This window comes from Puma concolor, chromosome A3 (assembly GCF_028749965.1).
Source record: "Puma concolor isolate L17-30 chromosome A3, mPumCon1.1.hap2, whole genome shotgun sequence".
NCBI lineage: Eukaryota > Metazoa > Chordata > Mammalia > Carnivora > Felidae > Puma > Puma concolor.
In genome coordinates, this window is record NC_141669.1 from 81,653,482 (window position 1) to 81,674,385 (window position 20,904).

Consider the following 20,904-nt stretch of genomic DNA (forward strand, 5'->3'; position numbering starts at 1 on the left):
TTGACTTACATCTCCCCATTTTCCCCTCCCTCCAGGCACTGGCAATCACCACTCTATTCTTTTTTTTTTTTCAATATATGAAATTTATTGTCAAATTGGTTTCCATACAACACCCAGTGCTCATCCCAAAAGGTGCCCTCCTCAATACCCATCACCCACCCTCCCCTCCCTCCCACCCCCCATCAACCCTTAGTTTGTTCTCAGTTTTTAAGAGTCTCTTATGCTTTGGCTCTCTCCCACTCTAACCTCTTTTTTTTTTTTCCTTCCCCTCCCCCATGGGTTTCTGTTAAGTTTCTCAGGATCCACGTAAGAGTGAAACCATATGGTATCTGTCCTTCTCTGTATGGCTTATTTCACTTAGCATCACACTCTCCAGTTCCATCCACGTTGCTACAAAAGGCCATATTTCATTCTTTCTCATTGCCACATAGTACTCCATTGTGTATATAAACCACAATTTCTTTATCCATTCATCAGTTGATGGACATTTAGGCTCTTTCCATGATTTGGCTATTGTTGAGAGTGCTGCTATAAACATTGGGGTACAGGTGCCCCTATGCATCAGTACTCCTGTATCCCTTGGGTAAATTCCTAGCAGTGCTATTGCTGGGTCATAGGGTAGGTCTATTTTTAATTTTGTGAGGAACCTCCACACTGTTTTCCAGAGTGGCTGCACCAATTTGCATTCCCACCAACAGTGCAAGAGGGATCCCGTTTCTCCACATCCTCTCCAGCATCTATAGTCTCCTGATTTGTTCATTTTGGCCACTCTGACTGGTGTGAGGTGATATCTGAGTGTGGTTTTGATTTGTATTTCCCTGATGAGGAGCGACGTTGAGCATCTTTTCATGTGCCTGTTGGCCATCCGGATGTCTTCTTTAGAGAAGTGTCTATTCATGTTTTCTGCCCATTTCTTCACTGGGTTATTTGCTTTTCGGGTGTGGAGTTTGGTGAGCTCTTTATAGATTCTGGATACCAGCCCTTTGTCCGATATGTCATTTGCAAATATCTTTTCCCATTCCGTTGGTTGCCTTTTAGTTTTGTTGGTTGTTTCCTTTGCTGTGCAGAAGCTTTTTATCTTCATAAGATCCCAGTAGTTCATTTTTGCTTTTAATTTCCTTGCCTTTGGGGATGTGTCAAGTAAGAGATTGCTACGGCTGAGGTCAGAGAGGTCTTTTCCTGCTTTCTCCTCTAGGGTTTTGATGGTTTCCTGTCTCACATTCAGGTCCTTTATCCATTTTGAGTTTGTTTTTGTGAATGGTGTGAGAAAGTGGTCTAGTTTCAACGTTCTGCATGTTGCTGTCCAGTTCTCCCAGCACCATTTGTTAAAGAGACTGTCTTTTTTCCATTGGATGTTCTTTCCTGCTTTGTCAAAGATGAGTTGGCCATACGTTTGTGGGTCTAGTTCTGGGGTTTCTATTCTATTCCATTGGTCTATGTGTCTGTTTTTGTGCCAATACCATGCTGTCTTGATGATGACAGCTTTGTAGTAGAGGCTAAAGTCTGGGATTGTGATGCCTCCTGCTTTGGTCGTCTTCTTCAAAATTACTTTGGCTATTCGGGGCCTTTTGTGGTTCCATATGAATTTTAGGATTGCTTGTTCTAGCTTCGAGAAGAATGCTGGTGCAATTTTGATTGGGATTGCATTGAATGTGTAGATAGCTTTGGGTAGTATTGACATTTTGACAATATTTATTCTTCCAATCCATGAGCATGGAATGTTTTTCCATTTCTTTATATCTTCTTCAATTTCCTTCCTAAGCTTTCTATAGTTTTCAGCCTACAGATCTTTTACATCTTTGGTTAGATTTATTCCTAGGTATTTTATGCTTCTTGGTGCAATTGTGAATGGGATCAGTTTCTTTATTTGTCTTTCTGTTGATTCATTGTTAGTGTATAAGAATGCAACTGATTTCTGTACATTGATTTTGTATCCTGTGACTTTGCTGAATTCATGTATCAGTTCTAGCAGACTTTTGGTGGAGTCTATCGGATTTTCCATGTATAGTATCATGTCATCTGCAAAAAGTGAAAGCTTGACTTCATCTTTGCCAATTTTGATGCCTTTGATTTCCTTTTGTTGTCTGATTGCTGATGCTAGAACTTCCAACACTATGTTAAACAACAGCGAATCACCACTCTATTCTATGAAATCAGATTTTATTTTTTTTAGGTTCCACATATACTGGTAGCACACAGTATCTGTCTTCTCTATCTGGTTTACTTCACTTAGCGCAGTGCCCTCCAAGTCATCCACATTGTTACAAATAACACAATTTCCTTCTGTTTTAAGGCTGAATATTCCTGTGTGTGTGTGCGTGCACACACACACAGGTGTGTCTCTCACCTTCGTTACTCACCCACACTTAGGTTGTTTCCGTATCTTGGCTACTGTGAATAATGCTGCAGTGAACATGAGAGTGTAGGTATCTGTTCAAGATACTGACTTCATTTCCTTTATATACCCAGAAGTAGGACAGCTGAATCACACAGCAGTTCCATTTTTTATATGGGGAACCTGCATACAGTTTTCTATAATGGCTGTACCAATTTACATTACCACTAACAGTGTACAAGCGTTTCCTTTTCTCCACATCTTTGCTAGTTATCTCTAGTCTTTTTGATACTTGCCATCCTAACAAGGTGTAAGGTGATATTTCATTGTGGTTTTGATTTGCATGTCCTTGATGAGTGATGTTGAGCACCTTTTCATGTACCTATTGACTATTTGTATATCTTCTTTGGAAAAATGTCTATTCAGGTCCTTTGTCCATTTTTTAGTCTCACTATTCAATTTTTGCTATTGAGTTGTAGGAGTTCTTCATCTATTTTGGATATTAGCCCATTATCAGATATATGGTCTGCAAATATTGTCTCCCACTCCACTGTTTGACTTTTCAATTTATTGTTTCCTTTGCTGTGTAGAAACTTCTAGTTTGATACACTCCCAACTTGTTCATTTTAGTTTTTGGTACCTCTACTTTTGGTATCATATCCAAAAAAATTATTGCCAAGACCACTCTCAAAGAACTTTCTCCTTATGTTTTGCTAGGAGTTTCATAGTTTCAGGTTTTACATTTAAGTCTTTAAACCATTTCAAGTACATTTTTGTGAGTGGTGTAAGATAGAAGTCCCGTTTCATTTGTTTGCATATGGAGATCTGCTTTTCCTAACACCATTTATTGAAGAAACCCTTTCCTCATTGTGTGTTCTTGGCACCCTGGTAGAAGATTAGTTGACTACATATGCATGGGTATATTTCTGGGCTTTAAATTTTGTTTCATTGGTTTATGTGGCTATTTTTATGCCAGTACTGCACTGTTTTGCTTGCTATAACTTTGTAATATAGTTTGAAATCAGGAAGTGTGATGCTTCCCACTTTGTTCTTTCTCAAGATTGTTTTGGCTACTAGGGATCTTTTGTGCTTCACTATGAATTTTAGGATAGTTTTTTCCATTTCTGTCAAAAATCCCATTGGAATTTTGATAGGAATTGCACTGAATCTGTAGATTGCTTTGGGTAGTATGGACATTTTGACAATATCAACTCTCCCAATCTAAGAACACAGAATATCTTTCCATTTATTTGAATCTTCAATTTCTTTCATTAAGATCTTATGGCTTTCAGGGTCTTTCACTTTCATGGTTAAATTCATTCCTAACTATTTTTTTTTATTCCAGATGCTACTGTCAATGGGATATCTTTCTTAATTTCTCTTCAAATAGTTTCTTGTTATTGTATAGAAATGCTAATTTGTGTTCTGCAACTTTAGAGAATTCCCTGGTTAGTTCCAACAGTTTTTTGGTGGAATATTCAGGGTTATCTATATAAAAAATCATGTCATCTGCAAGCAGGTAATTCTTCCTTTCTGATTGGATGCCTTTTTTTCCCACCTTTTTCTTGCCAAATTGCTGTGGTGAGGACTTCCAATATTATGTTGAATAGAAGTGGTAAAAATGGGCATCTTTGTCTTGTTCCTGATCTTAGAGGAGAGACTTAACTTTTCAATCTTGAGTATGATGTTAGCTGTGGGATTGCCCATATAACCTATACTATGTTGAGAAACATCCCTTTTACACCTAATTTGTTGAATTTTTATCATGACAGGATATTGAATTCTGTCAAATATTTTTTCTGCATCCATTGAGATGATCATGTGATTTTTATCTTTCATTCTGTTAATGTGGTATATCACACTGATTGATGTGCAGAAGTGGAATCATACTTGCATCCCAGCAATATATCCCACTTGGTCATGGTATATTCTTTTAACATGTTCCTGATTTTGATTTTGCTAGTATTTTGTTGAGGATTTATTGCATCTATGTTCATCAGGGATATTGGCCTATAATTTTCTTGTAGTGTCCTTATCTGGATTCACTATAAAGGTAATGTTGGCCCCATAAAATGAGTTTGGAAGTATTCCTTCTTTTTCAATTCTTTCTAAAAATTTTGAGGATTGGTATTAATTCTTATTTAAATGTTTGGTAGAATTTATCTATGAAACCATTTGTCCTGGGCTTTGCTTTTTTTGGGAGATTTTGATTACTGATTCGTTCTCCTTGCTGATTACTGGTATGTTCAGATTTTTTATTACTTCATGATGAAGTCTTTTTTTTCTTTTTTTAAAAAAGGTTTTATTTAAACTTCAGTTAGTTAACATACAGTGTAAGCTTAGTTTCAGGTATACAATACAGTGATTCTGCAGTTCATCAGCCGGTACTCATCACAACAAACGTATTCCTTAATCTCCATCACTTCCATCCATCATCCCCATCTCCCTTCCACTAACCATCAGTTTGTTCTCTATAGTTAAGAGACTTTTTTTTCAATTTTTAAAATTTGTTTTATTTATTTATTTAGAGAGAGAGTGCTAGCAGGGGAGAGGATCAGAGACAGAGGTAGAGAGAGAGAGACAGAGAGACAGAGAGAGAGAGAGAGAGAGAGAGAGAGAGAATCTCAAGCAGGCTCCATGCTCAGCTTGGAGCCTGTTGTGGGGCTCGATCCCACAACACTGGTATCACAACCTGAGCCAAAATCAAGAGTCAGGCACTCAACCGACTGAGCCACCCCCAAGAGTCCATTTTTTACTTTATCTCTTTTTTTTCTTTGCTTATTTGTTTTATTTCTTTTTTTAAAAAAATGTTTATTTATTCTGAAAGAGAGAGCAGGGGTGGGGCAAAGAGCAAGAATCTCAAGCAGGTTCTACACTGTCAATGCAGAGCCTCATGCGGGGCTCATCTCACAAACCATGATATTCATGATTAAGTCTTGATAAGTTGTATGTTTCCAGAAATTTATCCATTTCTTCCAAGTTATATAACTTGTTGGCACATAATTATTCATAGTCTTTTACGATCCTTTGTATTTCTGTGGCATCAGTTATAATGCTTCCTCCGTTTATAATTTCATTTCTTTCAGTCATCTTTTTTTTCTTAGTCTAGCTAAAGGTTTATCAATTTTTTCTTTTCAAGAAACCAATTCTTAGTTTCATTGATCTTTTTGTCTTTCTAGTCTCTATTTCATTTCTGCTCTAATCTTTATTCCTTCTGCTAAATTTGGGCTTAGTTTGTTCTTTTTATAGTTACTTGAGAAATAAGATTAAGTTGTTTGAGATCTTTTTTTTTTTTTAATTAATGTAGGTGTCCTATAAACCTCCCTATTAGAATTGCTTCTGTTGCACCCCCATAAATTTTGTTATATGTGTTTCCATTTCCATTTGTCTCGAGATTTTTTTTTTTAATTTCTCTTTTGATTTCTTCTTTGACTCATTGGTTGTTTGGAAGTCGTTGTTTCATTTCCACGTATTTGTGAATTTTTTTAGCTTTCCTCCTGTTACTTTTTCTAGTAACCATTGTGTTTGGAAAGGATATTTGATAAGATTTTAATCTTCTTAAATTTGTTAAGACTTGTTTTGTGACCTAACATATGATCCATCCTGGAGAATGTTCTCTGTGGTCTTCAAAACAATACATATTTTTTTTGCTCTTGGGTGGAATATTCTGTATATGTTTGCCAGAGTCATTGGTCTAAAGTATAGTCCAAGTCCATTATTTCCTTGCTGATTTTCTGTCTGGATGATGCGTATTTGATGGGGAAATATTTTCATCTAAAGCTGGCTGCAAGGGCACTGGCTGACTGAGGTGCAGTGGCATAGTCTCCATGCAGATCTGTCTACTGAGTCCAATGCTGGCAAAGGCAATGGGAATCCTCAGCGGCCAAGACTGTGGGCATTCTGTGGGGGTCTGTGATGGCAGTGGTGGCTGGGGCTGTTGGTGTCCTCGATGGTAAAGGCTGCTGGGATCCTCATGTTCTACTTTGTGGGTGTTAACTTCTAGCCAAGAGGATCCCTTTATTTATTTTTTAAGTAGGCTTCATCCGCCCTGCCAAGTGGATCCCTCTTGGTGACAGTTCTGATGTGCTGGCATTCAGAACAGCAAAGGAGCTGGAGTCATGGGCTTAGTGACATGCAGAACTACCCGAGCCCATGGCCTGGGACACAGACTTATTTGCTGTGATGATAATATCTGAGATGTAAGAGTGTGTGCATGGGTTCCTGGGTGGCTCAGTTAGTTAAATGTCTGACTTCAGCTCAGGTCATGATCTCACCGCTCATGAGTTTCAGCCCTATATTGGGCTCTTTGCTGACAGCTCGGAGCCTGGAGACTGCTTCAGATTCTGTGGGTCTCCCTCTCTCTCTGCCCCTCCCTCACTTTCTCTCATTCTCTCTCTCTCTCAAATTTAAATAAACATTAAAAAAAAGAAGAGTGTGTGCAGATCACCCATGGAAACAGGATCTGGGAAACTCATACAATGACATTAGTTTAAGGGGATAAAGGGAAAGCAAGATGCAGCAGCAGCACAGCCCAGGGATGACAGGGCACAGAGGTATCCCTATTCAGGACTGAGGGGTAGGGCACACAGAAGCAGCTGTGTGGCCCTAGTGATGGCACAGTAGCAGCTACACAGCCCCCAACTCAGGACCAAAGGGGTGGGATACAGAGCAAAGGCAACATGACCCAGTGAAAGCAGGTAAAAGCTGTCACTTAGGACCCAGGATGCAGGGCATAGAGCAGCAGAAGCTCAGCTTTGGTAATGGTGGGCCAATGACAGGGCTTAGGACTGAGGGGGGTGGGGTACAACACAGAGGTAGCTCTGGTCCCCGTAGATGGTGAGGCCCTGTGGCATCCCAGTCCTGCAGAACTGGGCACAGCAATAACTCAGGCTCCAGTGGGCAAATGTCACCATAGCAATGGCTCCAGCCCTGGGAAGGAGACCCTGAGACGGGATTCTGGACAGCTCCATCAGCTGGGTTCGGCATTGGTTAAGAGTTCTGGGGTCCTCAGTAGTAAAGGCTGCAGAAGTTCCTGGTGAAAACAAGAACTGCTGGAATTCTCTTGTTCTCTTTACCCTATGCGGTGAAATCCCTCTGAGGGGATCCTTCTTGGTGCTGAGCTGGTCTGAACTGGGGGATGTAGTGATACAAGTAAAATACTTCCTACACTTTTCTATGTGACCATCCTTAGTTTTGGAGCTCTATAGGTTTTCTGCTGCTGCTTTGCTGTAGTCCAGAGCTTTCCCACAGTTTTCACTGTTTTGTAGTTGTTTATGGCTTTGGTTGTTTTCATGGGGGAGGTAAGTGTTGGGACCACCTGGTCTGCCATCTTGTGATAGCCTCTATTTACATGCTGATGGACAAGCATATGGGTTATACTCAGTCTTTGACTATTACGAATTAAGCTGTTATGAATACTGTATTAATATCTTTTACTTTTCTTGGGAAATATCTAAGAGTGACTGTTGGATCACATAGGAAGTATATGCTTAACATTAAAGAAACTTCCAAACTGTCTTCTGTTGTGACTGTACCATTTTGCATTCACACACTGTGTGAGAGTTTTACTTGCTGGACATCCTTCTCCACACTTAGTATGGTCAGTATTTTAAATTTAAGCCATTTTAGTGAGTACTGAGTGGTATCTCCTTGAGGTTTTAATTTGTATTTCCCTAATGACTAATGCTGTGGAACATCTTTTCATGTGTTTACTTGATATTCCTAGGTCTTCTTTGGTGAAGTATCTGCTAAAATCCTTGCCTGTTACTTAACTGAGTTATTGAAATTATTATTGAGTTGGTAAGTATTCTTTATATATGCTATATACAGATATATACCTTGCAAATATGTTCTCCCATTCTGCCTTTTCATTTTTATAGCAGCATCTTTTGAAGAACAGAAGTTTTCAATTTTGATGAAGACCAATTTACTAACTTTTTCTTTTACAATTTGTCTTGACTAAGAAGTCTTTGCTTAACAAAAAGTGACAAAGATTTTTACATTTTGTTTCAGATATTCTATAGTTATAGCCTATATATTTAAGGCTATACTCCATTTTGAATTAATTTTTATATATGATGTAAAGAGAGGGGTGAGGTTCATTTTTTCTTTTGCAAATAGATATGCAATTGCCCCTTACTACAAATTATGAAAAGATGATCTTTTCCCTAAATCTTTACACTATTGTAAAAAAACTAATTCGCCATTTATGTGTAGGTCTATTTCTGGACTGCCTTCTCTTTTAGTGATCTTATGTCTTTCCTTAAGCAAATATCACACAATTCTCATTACTTTAGCTTTATAGGAAGTCTTAGAATCAAGTAGTATATTTCCTGGAACTCCATTCTTATATTTTAAAATTGTTTGGCTATTCTTTCCCTTGTATTTCCATAAATACACACAGACATATACATACATACACACATACATACATATGTATATAATTTGTACTAATGAATAATTAGATATATACATATATACATTGAGGACAAATTCCCCAAATAAAAACAACACAGTCCCGATTAAAATTCTGATAGGCTTCTTTGCAGAATTTGGCAAATTAGCTCTATTTATTTGGGGAATTTGTCATCTTACTAAAATTGAGTCTTCTGATCCATGAACCTAGTATGTATTTATACTTATTTAAGTGCTACTTAATTTCTCTCAGCAATGGTTTATAGTTTTCAGTGTATAGATCTTTTAGGTACTTCGTTAACTTTATCACTAAACATGTCATGTTTCTTTAAGCTATTTTAACAATATTATTTTTAAAATTTCATTTTTACAATTATTTCTTGTTGGTGTGTAGAAATATGATTGGTTTCATTTTTGCATATTCACCTTGTACAATGCAAGCTTTTTATAAATTTCTTGAGATTTCCTCACAATTATGTCAACTGTGAATAGACAGTATAACATTTTTCTCTCCATTATGTATGCCTTTTATTTCTTCCTTTTTTTTTTTTTTTTTTTTTTTGCTTTACCTTCCTGGTTAGGAACTCAAGTACCATATTGGTAAGTGGTAAAAGCAAATGTATTTATTGTTCTTGGTCTCAGTAGAAAGGCATTCCATTTCCTACCATTAAGTATGACGTTTGCTGTAAGGTTTTTCATAGATGCTCGTTACCAGATTGAGGAAATCCCTTGCTCTTCCTATTTCATTCAAAGTTTTAACATGAAGGATGTTCAATTTTATCAAGTGCTTCAGCTTCATTTATTGCTTTTTTTCAGTCTGCCAATACAAATTGATTTTCAAATGAGATAGTGGTTTGAAGTTTGTTTTTTAACATTTTTGCTTGGTTTTATTACAAAAATGCTGTTCTCATAAAATAACTGCTCCCTCGTTTTCTGTTTTGCAGAAGAATTTTTGAAGGGCTGGTATTATTTCTTTCTTAAATGTATGATAGAATTCAACAGTAATTCTATCTAGTCCTGATATTTGGTATGGGGCAGGGGGAGGTAATTAACTACAACTTTAATTTCTCTAAACAGAGATAGGGCTATTGAGGTTATCTACTTCTTGAATGGATAATGGCAGTTTGTGTCTTTCAAGGAGTTTGTTAACTTCTTCTATGTTGTTAAATGTATTAACACAAAGTTGTTCATGAAACTGTTCCTTTTTTATCCTTTTAATGTCTGTGGGATCTATAGTGATATCTCCACTTTCATTCATGATATTAGTAATCTGTGCATTCTCTCTTTCTTCCTGATTAGTCTGGTGAGATATATCAATTTCATTGATCTTTTCAAAAACGACAGGTTTTTGTTTCACTGACTTTTTTTTTTTTTTTTCAACGTTTATTTATTTTTGGGACAGAGAGAGACAGAGCATGAACGGGGGAGGGGCAGAGAGAGGGAGACACAGAATCGGAAACAGGCTCCAGGCTCTGAGCCATCAGCCCAGAGCCCGACGCGGGGCTCGAACTCACGGACCGCGAGATCGTGACCTGGCTGAAGTCGGACGCTTAACCGACTGCGCCACCCAGGCGCCCCTCACTGACTTTTCTTTATTGTTTTTTGTCTTCCATTTATCGACTCCAACCTCTTCTATGTATTTTTTTTGTTCTTTCTGCTTACCTTTGTTTTAATTTGCTCTTTTCTTAGTTTTTTTAAGGTGGAAACTTAGATCACTCATTTGAGAGCTTACTTCTTTAATAATTTATTCATGTTACAAATTTCCCTCAAAAAGTGGCTTTAGCTGCATATGACAAATTAGATATAATGTGCTTTTATTATCAATGATTTCAAAATATTTCCTGGTTTCCTTGTGATTTCTTCTTTGTTCTATGGATTGTTTAAAGGTGACCTAATTAAAAAATAGATATTTAAGGATTTGCTGGATATTTTACTATCATTGATTACTCTTTTCATTCTATTGTCAGTATATTCTTCAAGATTTCAATGATTTGAAATCTACTGAGACATGTTTTACCAGCATAGGATTCTATGAACATTAAAAAGCACAGGTATGCTTACCCATTTAGATAAGGTCAAACTCATCACATGTCTATTTATATTTCTGAATGTGGTCAAATATTTTGTTAGCACTAACTTACCTCCATTTGTACCAAAAGTTGTGAATCAGTATCAGCCATGGCTGGTAGCTTGAAAGGATAGTTTTGCCTGGATAAAACACATTGCTCTGGTAGCCCCCAACAGAAAACTCAGTTGATTCTACAAGTGCTTCCATCTCAGCTCAGCCATAGTTGGACAACCTCATCCTTCCCTCAGTGCTTTCAACATGCTTAACAATGTTGCTTCTGCCCTAATCTTTTAGTTATGATGTTAGCTTGGAAACAAATTTCTATCCTTCACATCTTAAAGTTATTTATCAGGGTACATTTCTGCTAAAGCTGTTCTTTACTAAGCATTTATCAAGAATTGAGGCCCACATATTTGCAACAAATTCTAAAGACAGGACCAAAATCCCAAAAGCTAATGATGCATTTTCTGGGTCTCTTACAGTTAAAATTATCTATGTAACTTTGTAGTAATGAAGTCTGTCTTTTGTCACAGACACACTGCCAAGTTTTTAGCTGAAAGGCCAATATTGTGGAGAAGAAACTAGCTTCACAGGGTACTACAGGTCTACTGTCAGTCAGAAATACTAAGCTTATCATTCGTAACAATTAAGGCTCAGTCACTGATGATGAAATTAGCTCAGAAGATTAACAGATCAAGGGATAGAAGAAAAGTCATCAAAAAAGGAGGAGAAAATGTCTTTAGTAAAGCAAGCAAGCAACAATACAGATTTCTGGACTTGGTCCAATAAACATTTGTTTCCCATCCTAAGGCTCATCCCTAATTCCAATTTAACACTCAATCTAATCTGAAAACACTTTGTTTTAAAGAACGGAAGGTTGGATGGAAGGAAGGAAAGGGCATCTTTTCTATTAACCTGGGTTAATGCCTCTTCAATGTTTCTAAAATGAAAATGATAAAAAGTAATACAGTGGGACAAAAATATTTTTAATTACTAGCTAATAGAGTATGCAATTGGTATTAATTTCATCACAAATTCTTTAAAACTTCAAAACCCCTTTTGGGTTTAAAATTCCAGAGATTCATGAAAAAAGCTACAACTTTAATTATGTGGCTTCTTAATCTTCAAGGGCAACTTAAGCTATTGTTATTACATTAACAAAGCTTATTCTGTGTCATCACAGAAATATTAGACCTTTCCAACACACACTAAAATTATTCCAAAATACATACAAAACATTCATCCTTTCACTAACAACATTTATATGTTCCCTGCATAGCAGGGCCTGTTATTCATGATTATTTTACAATCTTCCTATTTAAAGTATAATTTTAAACATTTCCCCTGAACTTACAAATTTATCCAATTTTATCATTGTGTTTATGTATTTATTTAGTATATAAGGTATATCATTCGGCTAAATATCTCCTAAGAATAATCTAAATTAGTGTTTCTTAATTAAATCCAGCTGGGAACATTTTGATCTTCTAAACTGAGTTGGTTTATCATGAAGTGAATTGCTACATTGCTATTATTGATGGATATATATACTGTGTGTAGGTACCTCATCACAGTCATCTTAGTTTATTCTTATGAAAATCCCATAAACTTACATTTCTTATCTCTAAAACCAGCCAATACAAATACCTTAGTCAAGAGAGGTTCATTCTGACAAACTGCATTGGCATCCTGTAGAGCCTGCTCATAGTTCTTCATGGTTAAATACAACTCTGCTCGCAGCAGCAATAACGAATTATCTCTAGGAACTGAAAGACACAGGGAATAGAAAAAAATTAAAATGACTACATTTAAAAACAAATCTTTAAGTCACTAAAAATAATAAACTGGAAAGTAAATATAAAGGCAAAATAAATACTTCCTCCCTCAAATTATAATGTGGTTTAGTAACTTGATACATATATTTTACACAGCTTCTCTTGGGAAAACAGATGATTGGCAAGACTTCAAAATGCAGCCAGAGGGGCACCTGAGTGGCTCAGCCGGTCAAGCGTCTGACTTTGGCTCGTGTCATGATCTCACCGTTCATGATCTTTGTGCTGACAGCTTAGAGCCCGGAGCCTGCTTCAGATTGTGTCTCCCTCTCTCTCTGTCCATCCCCAGCTTGCTGTTTCTGACTCTCAAAAATAAATAAATGTTGAAATGCACCCAGAAAAAGACACTAGGAACAACATAAGTTGCAATAATACTGAGTAAATGCTGAAGAATCCTAATGCTATAACTACATATTAAAAAGAAAAGATTGAAAATAATTTTTTGAAATTACACAAGGAAATTCACGCTCAAGAAACTAACAGGCAGCTGGGTGGCTCAGTCAGTTAAGTGTCTGACTCTTGATTTCGGCTCAGGTCATGATCTCACAGTCACGAGATCAAGCTCCATGCATTGGGCTCCACTCTTAACATGGAGACTGCTTGGGATTCTCTCTCTCCCTCTCAAAATAAATAAACATTTTATAAAGTAGTTTAAGAAACTAAAAAAAATAAAGCACATAATTTGCTTTCCTATATAACTGCATGGATGTGGACTTGTCATCATAATTGTACCTATAGTATGTGAAGTGGGAAAATGAGGGAAAAAATAACTGCCTTTTCCCTACAGTCCTCAAACAGATACAAGCTTGAGAACTGCTCATATGAGACTATGGACAGAGCCTAGCTATGCAAAGGCCAAGAGTGACTCTATGAACTACGATATGTAGTATATGAAGTCATTGACTTGGCAAGGTACCATGGAAAAGTGACAGAGCTCATGAAAGCCATTTTTCATGCTGCTGGACCCGGTTCACTCTATATACTCATTGCAGGATCTTTGTAATACAGCTATAGCATTTCATTTTAATTGATAAGAAATATTCTCAGTACCTAAAATATGTTCTCATCTCTCTACCTAATACCCATTTCAGTTTGCTCCAAATCCTTGACCTTGGCTCTTTCTCAAACTAGCCACTTGGAACTTTGCAAATGCTACTACATCTCCTCTTAGTTTATGTAGGTAACTGAGCAAGTGTGCATAACAAATCACACAAAAAGATATCACAGCCACTGCTTGTAACTGTGTTATCGCTGCATATGTGTTTCATAGAGCAATGTATGCCAAGGAAAAAAATGGGAAAAAGAGGAAAGAAATGGCAAGAAAGGAGAATCTAACAATAAAAGTTGAATCCTTTAAAATAACATTGGTGAGAGTTAAGGATCGACAACTTTTTCTGTTAAAATCAAACAGTAAATATTTTAGGTTTTGCAGGCCAGTTAGAAGCTTGAGGATATTGTACAGGAACAGAATTATTTGGGTAAGGGATAACATTTTCCTTAAAATTCAAAGTTAATGTTCCCTATCATCAAAATAAATTGAAGATGTTCATGTGTTGGTTATGATCTGTAATGAGATTTTTCATATTTCATCTTTGAAAACACACATAGGTACTATAAAATACGGATGTCCATCCACAAGCATAAAATTTTTAATTGAGCATTTGATTGCTTGGGAGTTATTTGCAGAATTCTATTAGATTCTTCTTATATCTTTAGTATGTCATTATACAGTAAATGTAGTTACAGATTATTCATTTCCAACTAAAGATTAAGTGAAATCTCCTCAAACTGCACAGTTAAATGCATTACCAAGTACAGAAATAACCTTTGGAGATTTTGGAAATCTCAAACAAAAAAATGCTTCTAGAACTATAGTTCAAGCTTGAGATATACACTTGCTGCAAGTGTGAGAATGAAGTTCTCCCACCTTGCTCCCACTTGAATCTTCTAAACAACCATATCATATGCTAACAATCAGCTTCGACTGTGGCATTCTAAATTTTATTTCTTGTTTCTTTTCACTCCCACGTTGCAGTAACAGGGGAGACAGCAACAGCAGACATTTTGCTCTTGTTCTTGAATTTGAAAAAGGATATGTATAATGTTTTAACATGAAATATGCTTATTGTAAACTCTTGACAGAGAATATTTATCAAATTAGGTAAGTTCCCTCCTATTCCTAGTTTTCTATATAGGCATTATAAAAAGTGGCTGTTGAATTTTATAGAATGCTCTTTCAACATGTGGGAGATTACATGAAATATATCTCCTTTAATCTGTCCTTACAGTGAATTACATTGAACAATTTGTCTAATACTGAATTATCCTTATATTCTTAGAATAAGCACATCTTGACCTTAACTCTTATTATATTGCTGGATTCAAATACTGACAAGTTTAAGATTTTGGCAACCATGTATATATGTAAGACTAGTCTACAAAATTTTTCCTAGGCTTTACCTGATTATAATATCAAGGTTATATTAATCTTATAAAATTAAATGTGGGGCACCTGGGTGGCTCAGTCAGTTGAGTGTCTGACTCTTGATTTCAGCTCAGGTCATGAACCCAGGGTCGTGGGATTGAGCCCCACGTCAGTGTGGGCCTGCGTAAAACTCTCTCTCTCCCTCTACCCCTCTACCCCATTCATGCATTCTAAAATAAAACAATGAAAAATCTTCCATATCTCTCCATGATCTGAAATGAAAGTTTATCTTCCTTGAAAGTTTGTTAAAACTTGTTTGATCTTAGTGTTTTGTTTTGTTTGTCAAAAGAAAAGCCCCAAGTAGCACTTCTATTTCATTTATTTTTGGTCAGTGTTAGGCTTTTATTTCTTCCCGGGTAAATTTTGATAATTTATAGTTTCCTTAAAACTGTCCTTTTTTTATAGGCTTTAAAATCTGTTATATTCCTTTACATCTGCAATTCTGTTACTTCTTCACTCCTGATCCTCCTGTTTGTGGTTTGCTTCTTCTTCATTACATTTGCCAAACATTTGTTTCTTTTGTTGGTCTTTGTAATGAACCAGCTTCTGACTTCTTAACCAACTCAATCTTTTTGTTTCACTAATGTTTTCTTCATGATCTCTTTGCTTACACTTGTTACCTTAATTGATTTTGACAAAGTTTTTGCAGTGAAAAACACTCTTCATTTGCATTTGTTTTTAATCATTCTTTTCTAATAAATGCATTTAAGCCTCTACTCCACACATTCTAAAGGCTATTTTTAATGAAGTCCAAAAAAGTCACTTCCCATCCAGACACTGAATGAATCAGGCTGTTTTCTCTGTTGACTTCTACCATTTATGAAGCCAGAGCTTCATAATTTAATCTTTTAAAATATTTCTAATAGGGGCGCCTGGGTGGCGCAGTCAGTTAAGCGTCCGACTTCAGCCAGATCACGATCTCGCGGTCCGTGAGTTCAAGCCCCGCGTCGGGCTCTGGGCTGATGGCTCAGAGCCTGGAGCCTGTTTCCGATTCTGTGTCTCCCTCTCTCTCTGCCCCTCCCCCGTTCATGCTCTGTCTCTCTCTGTCCCAAAAATAAATAAACGTTGAAAAAAAATTTTTTTTTTAAAATAAAATATTTCTAATAAATCTCTACACATTTCGCAACCATTAAGCCTTAAGCTTAGTAAAACTGAGAAAAATTTATGGAAGAATCACTAAAAAAACAAATGGAAGAGGAAAAGCAACTTAAAATTCTTTGTATGAAGACAGCTTATGGAAGAAAAATGCACATGTGCACCTTCCAAGAAACTGACACAAATATCCAAAGGGTTTATCAATTAACGCCTGTATGGGGAAATGAGTCAAAAAGAGTACAGTCTGAGAACCTGGCATTGTGAGGAAGAGAAGAGATAATCTACTCTCTACATTTGTGTTTAGGGTTAATCTAAGGCTGTTTTCCTCCAACTCCAACCCAGAGTTGTCATAGTGTTGGGAGCTAGTTACCAGTGTAAAATGTGTCAAATGAGCGAACAATGGTGAGAAGTAGAGAACTGTACAAGTGTTATTTATTTTTTTAAGTTTATTTTGAGAGAGAGAGCATGTGCATGGAAGTGGGGGGGGGTGGGCGGAGAGGGGGAGAGAGAGAGAGAGAGAGAGAGAGAGAGAAAGAGAGAGAAAGAGAGAGAAAGAGAGAGAGAGAATCCCAAGCAGCCTCTGCACTGTCAGCACAGACTCCTACTCAGGGCTCGATCTCACAATGAGATCATGATCTGAGCCAAAATCAAGAGTGGGATGCATAATCAACTGAGCCACCTAGGCATCCCAAGTATTATTTAGAAAGAGCTGAGTGAGTGGAGACATAAAGCAAGGACAGCTATGTAGTGGTCCCAATAAATAGAATAAACGGCAATTCTCCTCAGAGGTTATTTGTTTAAAGTGATGTAGGACTCAAAAGTCAAGGCCACAAATTTTAAGTGTGTATCTTAAACTTTTATATACCTACACACCTGAATGGTCACCACCCAGATCAGGACCTAAGAAGGCTACTTTGTGCACTTTCTCGGGTAGTACACCTTTCCTGAGGGGAACCACCATCTGACGTCTATCATCATTAGATTACTTGAGCCTGTTTATGAACTTAGCATGGGGTTATATGAATAGAATGTACTCTTTTGTACAGGTCACTCAGTATCATTCTGTGAGATTCCTCCACATTGCTGTATGTCTCAGTTTTTTTCTTTTTAATAAACTGTTGCATAATACACTGTATGACTTGATTTACATACTTATTGTATGTTGTTATCTAAATGTTTTTTTGGCACATATATCTAGAAATGAACATTCTTGTATATTACTTTTAGTGGACATAAGCATTAATTTCTACTTGATATATACTCAAGAGTGGAAATGTGCCAGAGGTTATATCTATGTTTAAACTTACTTGGTACTCCCAAACATACTTAACTTGTACCAATTTGCACTTCCCACAGCAATGTTAAGAGTCCCGATTACTTCAAATACTTGCCAGAACTAGGTACCATGACCCTTTCATTTTCATCATTCTGAAAGACATGTAGTAATATTTTAGTTTAAACTTTCAATTGATCAGTAATTACTTTGGGTACCCTTTCATATATTTATTGTCATTTGAGATCCAGTTTACAAAGCATCTGTTCAATCTGCCTATTATTCAGATAGACTTCCCATTTTCCTCTTGAACTGTAGGCATTCTTTCAACATTCTGGATTCGCATTTTCATTTGGATATATTACAAATACACATCACCTTTTCACTCTTTGGGGGGTCTCTAAGGAAGAGAAGTTATTAATTTTAAATTGAATTTATCTATCTTTTCCTGTATGGATATGTTTTTTGTGTCTTAAGAAAAAAAAAGAACTGCCTAACAATCATGAAAATATTGTATGATTTTAGATACGGGATTATAATTTCCATGTATGGTGTGTAGTGGGCATCTAGGTTCATTTTTTTACCAAATGGATATGCAACAGACTTAGACTATTTAAAAGCCTTTTTCCCTCATTGAATTCTTTTGGCATCTTTGTAGCAAACCAAGTGACCATGTATGTGAGAGTCAGTTTCTATGTGTCTAAACTTGGGCCAATACAACTCTGTGCTAGTTACTGTAGCTACATTATAGTAAGTCTCGGTATCTTACAGTATCAGTTCTCCAGCTTTGTTATTTTTCTTCATTATTGCCTTGGCCATTCATCAACTTCCACCAAAACCCCTAGCTAAAATTCTGACTGAGAATGCACTCAATCTATAGTTCCATATGCACAGAACTGACATCAATACTGAGTTTTTCAATCTGTGAAAATAACATATGTTTCCATTTACTTAAGTCAATTGTAATGTCTCCCAGAAATATTTTGTATTTTCAGTGTAGAGGTCTTGAACAACTTTCAGATATTTCAACATTTACTCCAAAGAATTTTTGTTATATAAATGGGCTTTCTTTCTGTTTGTTTTTTTACTAGGTATATATATCAGTGATCTTTCTATATTAACCTTATAGTCAACAATCTTAATAATTTGCTTATAATTTCTAACAGTTCAAATATTCCTCTGGAGTTTCTACGTACTCCAGCATGTCATCTACAAATAGTAAGTTTTATTTTTCCAATCTTAATACCTTTTATTTTCTCATTGTACTAGCTAAAATCTTAATACAATGCTGAATGAATGGCAGTGATGGCAGGTGAACACCCTTGTCAACCTTTTCCTTCAGTAGTAAAACAGTCAATATTTCATCATTACAATGGTTGCTACAGATTTTTGTATATACTCCTTAACATATTAAGAAATTCCCTTTTATTCCAACTTTCCTGAGAGATCCATTCTCTATTCTGTAGATGCAGTGAATTACACTGGTTGATTTATAATGATTAAAACATTTGACAATGATTGAATAATGACATTTTACTTGACCATGATGTGTTAAGTGTATCACTGGATTCAATCTGCCAATATTTTGTCCCCCCTGCCCCCCCACCCAGAGGTAACCACTGCCCTTACTTCCAACATGCTATAATAGTTTTGCGTATTTGGACTTACAAAAAAATAGAATCAGATCATAAAAATGCCTTTGAGTCTTGGCTTCTTTCACCCAACATTATGTCTGTGATTTGTCCACATTGTAGTGTGTGTGTCTGTAGCCGGTTTACTTTCTTTCTATACAGTATTAGAAAAGGCATTTATTCTCTTCTTACTTAGCCATTCATTCTGTTCTTATTGGACATGTGGGTTGCTTCTACTTCAGGGCTATCTCTAAATAAGGATATACACTCTTGCACATTCTTATAATTCTCTCAGTGCACATATACATGCACCTGGTTGAAACAGCTTGGCCAAAAGTCACATTTAATATTTTCAGATATTATAAGCAATTTTCCAGGTGTACAATTCACAGATCTGCAGTATATATGATAATCCTCATTTTATCCATCTTCTCCAACAGTTGGTATTGTGATCTTCTACATTTCCAGCAGCTGTTTTTAAAAGTTCTAGATTTCCACTAATACAGTTGCCACTAGCTACATGTTAAAATTTTAGTTAAAATGGGACTAGAGGAACAAAGTTATTAACTTTTTAATTAATTGAAATTTAAATTTGAAACCTGATACCCTATTGACTAGTGGAAAACTTTTAATTTGGAACTTCAATATGCCAACCTAGTTTTTCAACTCTAAATATTAAAAAATCTAAATATAAAGCAAGTATTTCTGATGAAAAATTTGTGCCCAAATTGGGGTGGGCAGTGCATGTAAAACACATAATGCATTTGAAAGGTTGGTTTAAAAAAAAAAAAGTAAAATCTCCATCATTTTTTATATTGAAGGTATGCTGAAATAGTATTCTGAATGTATAGGTTTAAAAAATAGTGTTAAGATAAATTTCATCTGCTTTTTTTTTTTAATTTTTTTTCAACGTTTATTTATTTTTGGGACAGAGAGAGACAGAGCATGAACGGGGGAGGGGCAGAGAGAGAGGGAGACACAGAATCGGAAACAGGCTCCAGGCTCCGAGCCATCAGCCCAGAGCCTGACGCGGGGCTCGAACCCACGGACCGCGAGATCGTGACCTGGCTGAAGTCGGACGCTTAACCGACTGCGCCACCCAGGCGCCCCTCATCTGCTTCTTTTTACCTTTTACATGTGACTACTAGAAATTTAAAATTGCATATATGTGGTTTACACAGTATTTCCACTGGATAGTGCTGTTCCACCTTGCACGTGCATGAACAAGATGGACAAAAGTTCAGAAACATGCAGCCATATTAAGGTATGGAATATACTGGATGCAGAAATGGTACACAATATTTTTTTACATAAAGCAATTCAACTGTTCTACTCCAACAAAGCATCTCCCAACTTAGATATAGGTGTGCTCTCAAAAAGGGAAAACCTTAACTCTGAATTAAAAATAAAATGGATGAGCACAGCATACAAGACTCTTAGTAACGGAGATTAAACCAAGTCTTCTTGGCCAGTGATTTAAATCACATACAACCTGTAAAAAAACAGTGAAGCCAAATCACCCTCCACACACACTTCACCCCAATAACTGTCAATAGAGCATATGGCAGTGGGAATCAAATACAATGACAGGAAATTTGGTCTTTTAAATTACATATTCTTAACAGGTGGGCTGGAGTGGGGGGTGGGTAGGAAATCAGAGATCCTTTGTGCTGGTCACAGATATCAGTTATTTTTTAAAACTTAAACACACACACACACTAGTTAATGTAATTAATAAGCTAATTACACGACTTCTAATGCCCTTTGAGAG

General features: G+C 36.4%; 1 protein-coding gene across 2 annotated transcripts in view; it reads right to left on the reverse strand.

Moving 5' to 3' along the window:
- Positions 1-20,904, reverse strand: part of LONRF2 (LON peptidase N-terminal domain and ring finger 2) — a 46,353-nt gene that overhangs the window by 24,258 nt on the left and 1,191 nt on the right. For both annotated transcript variants that reach the window (XM_086701332.1, XM_086701331.1), the window contains exon 2: positions 12,465-12,583. In XM_086701332.1, the coding sequence (XP_086557458.1) occupies positions 12,465-12,583 (119 nt within the window). The remainder of the gene's footprint in view (positions 1-12,464; positions 12,584-20,904) is intronic.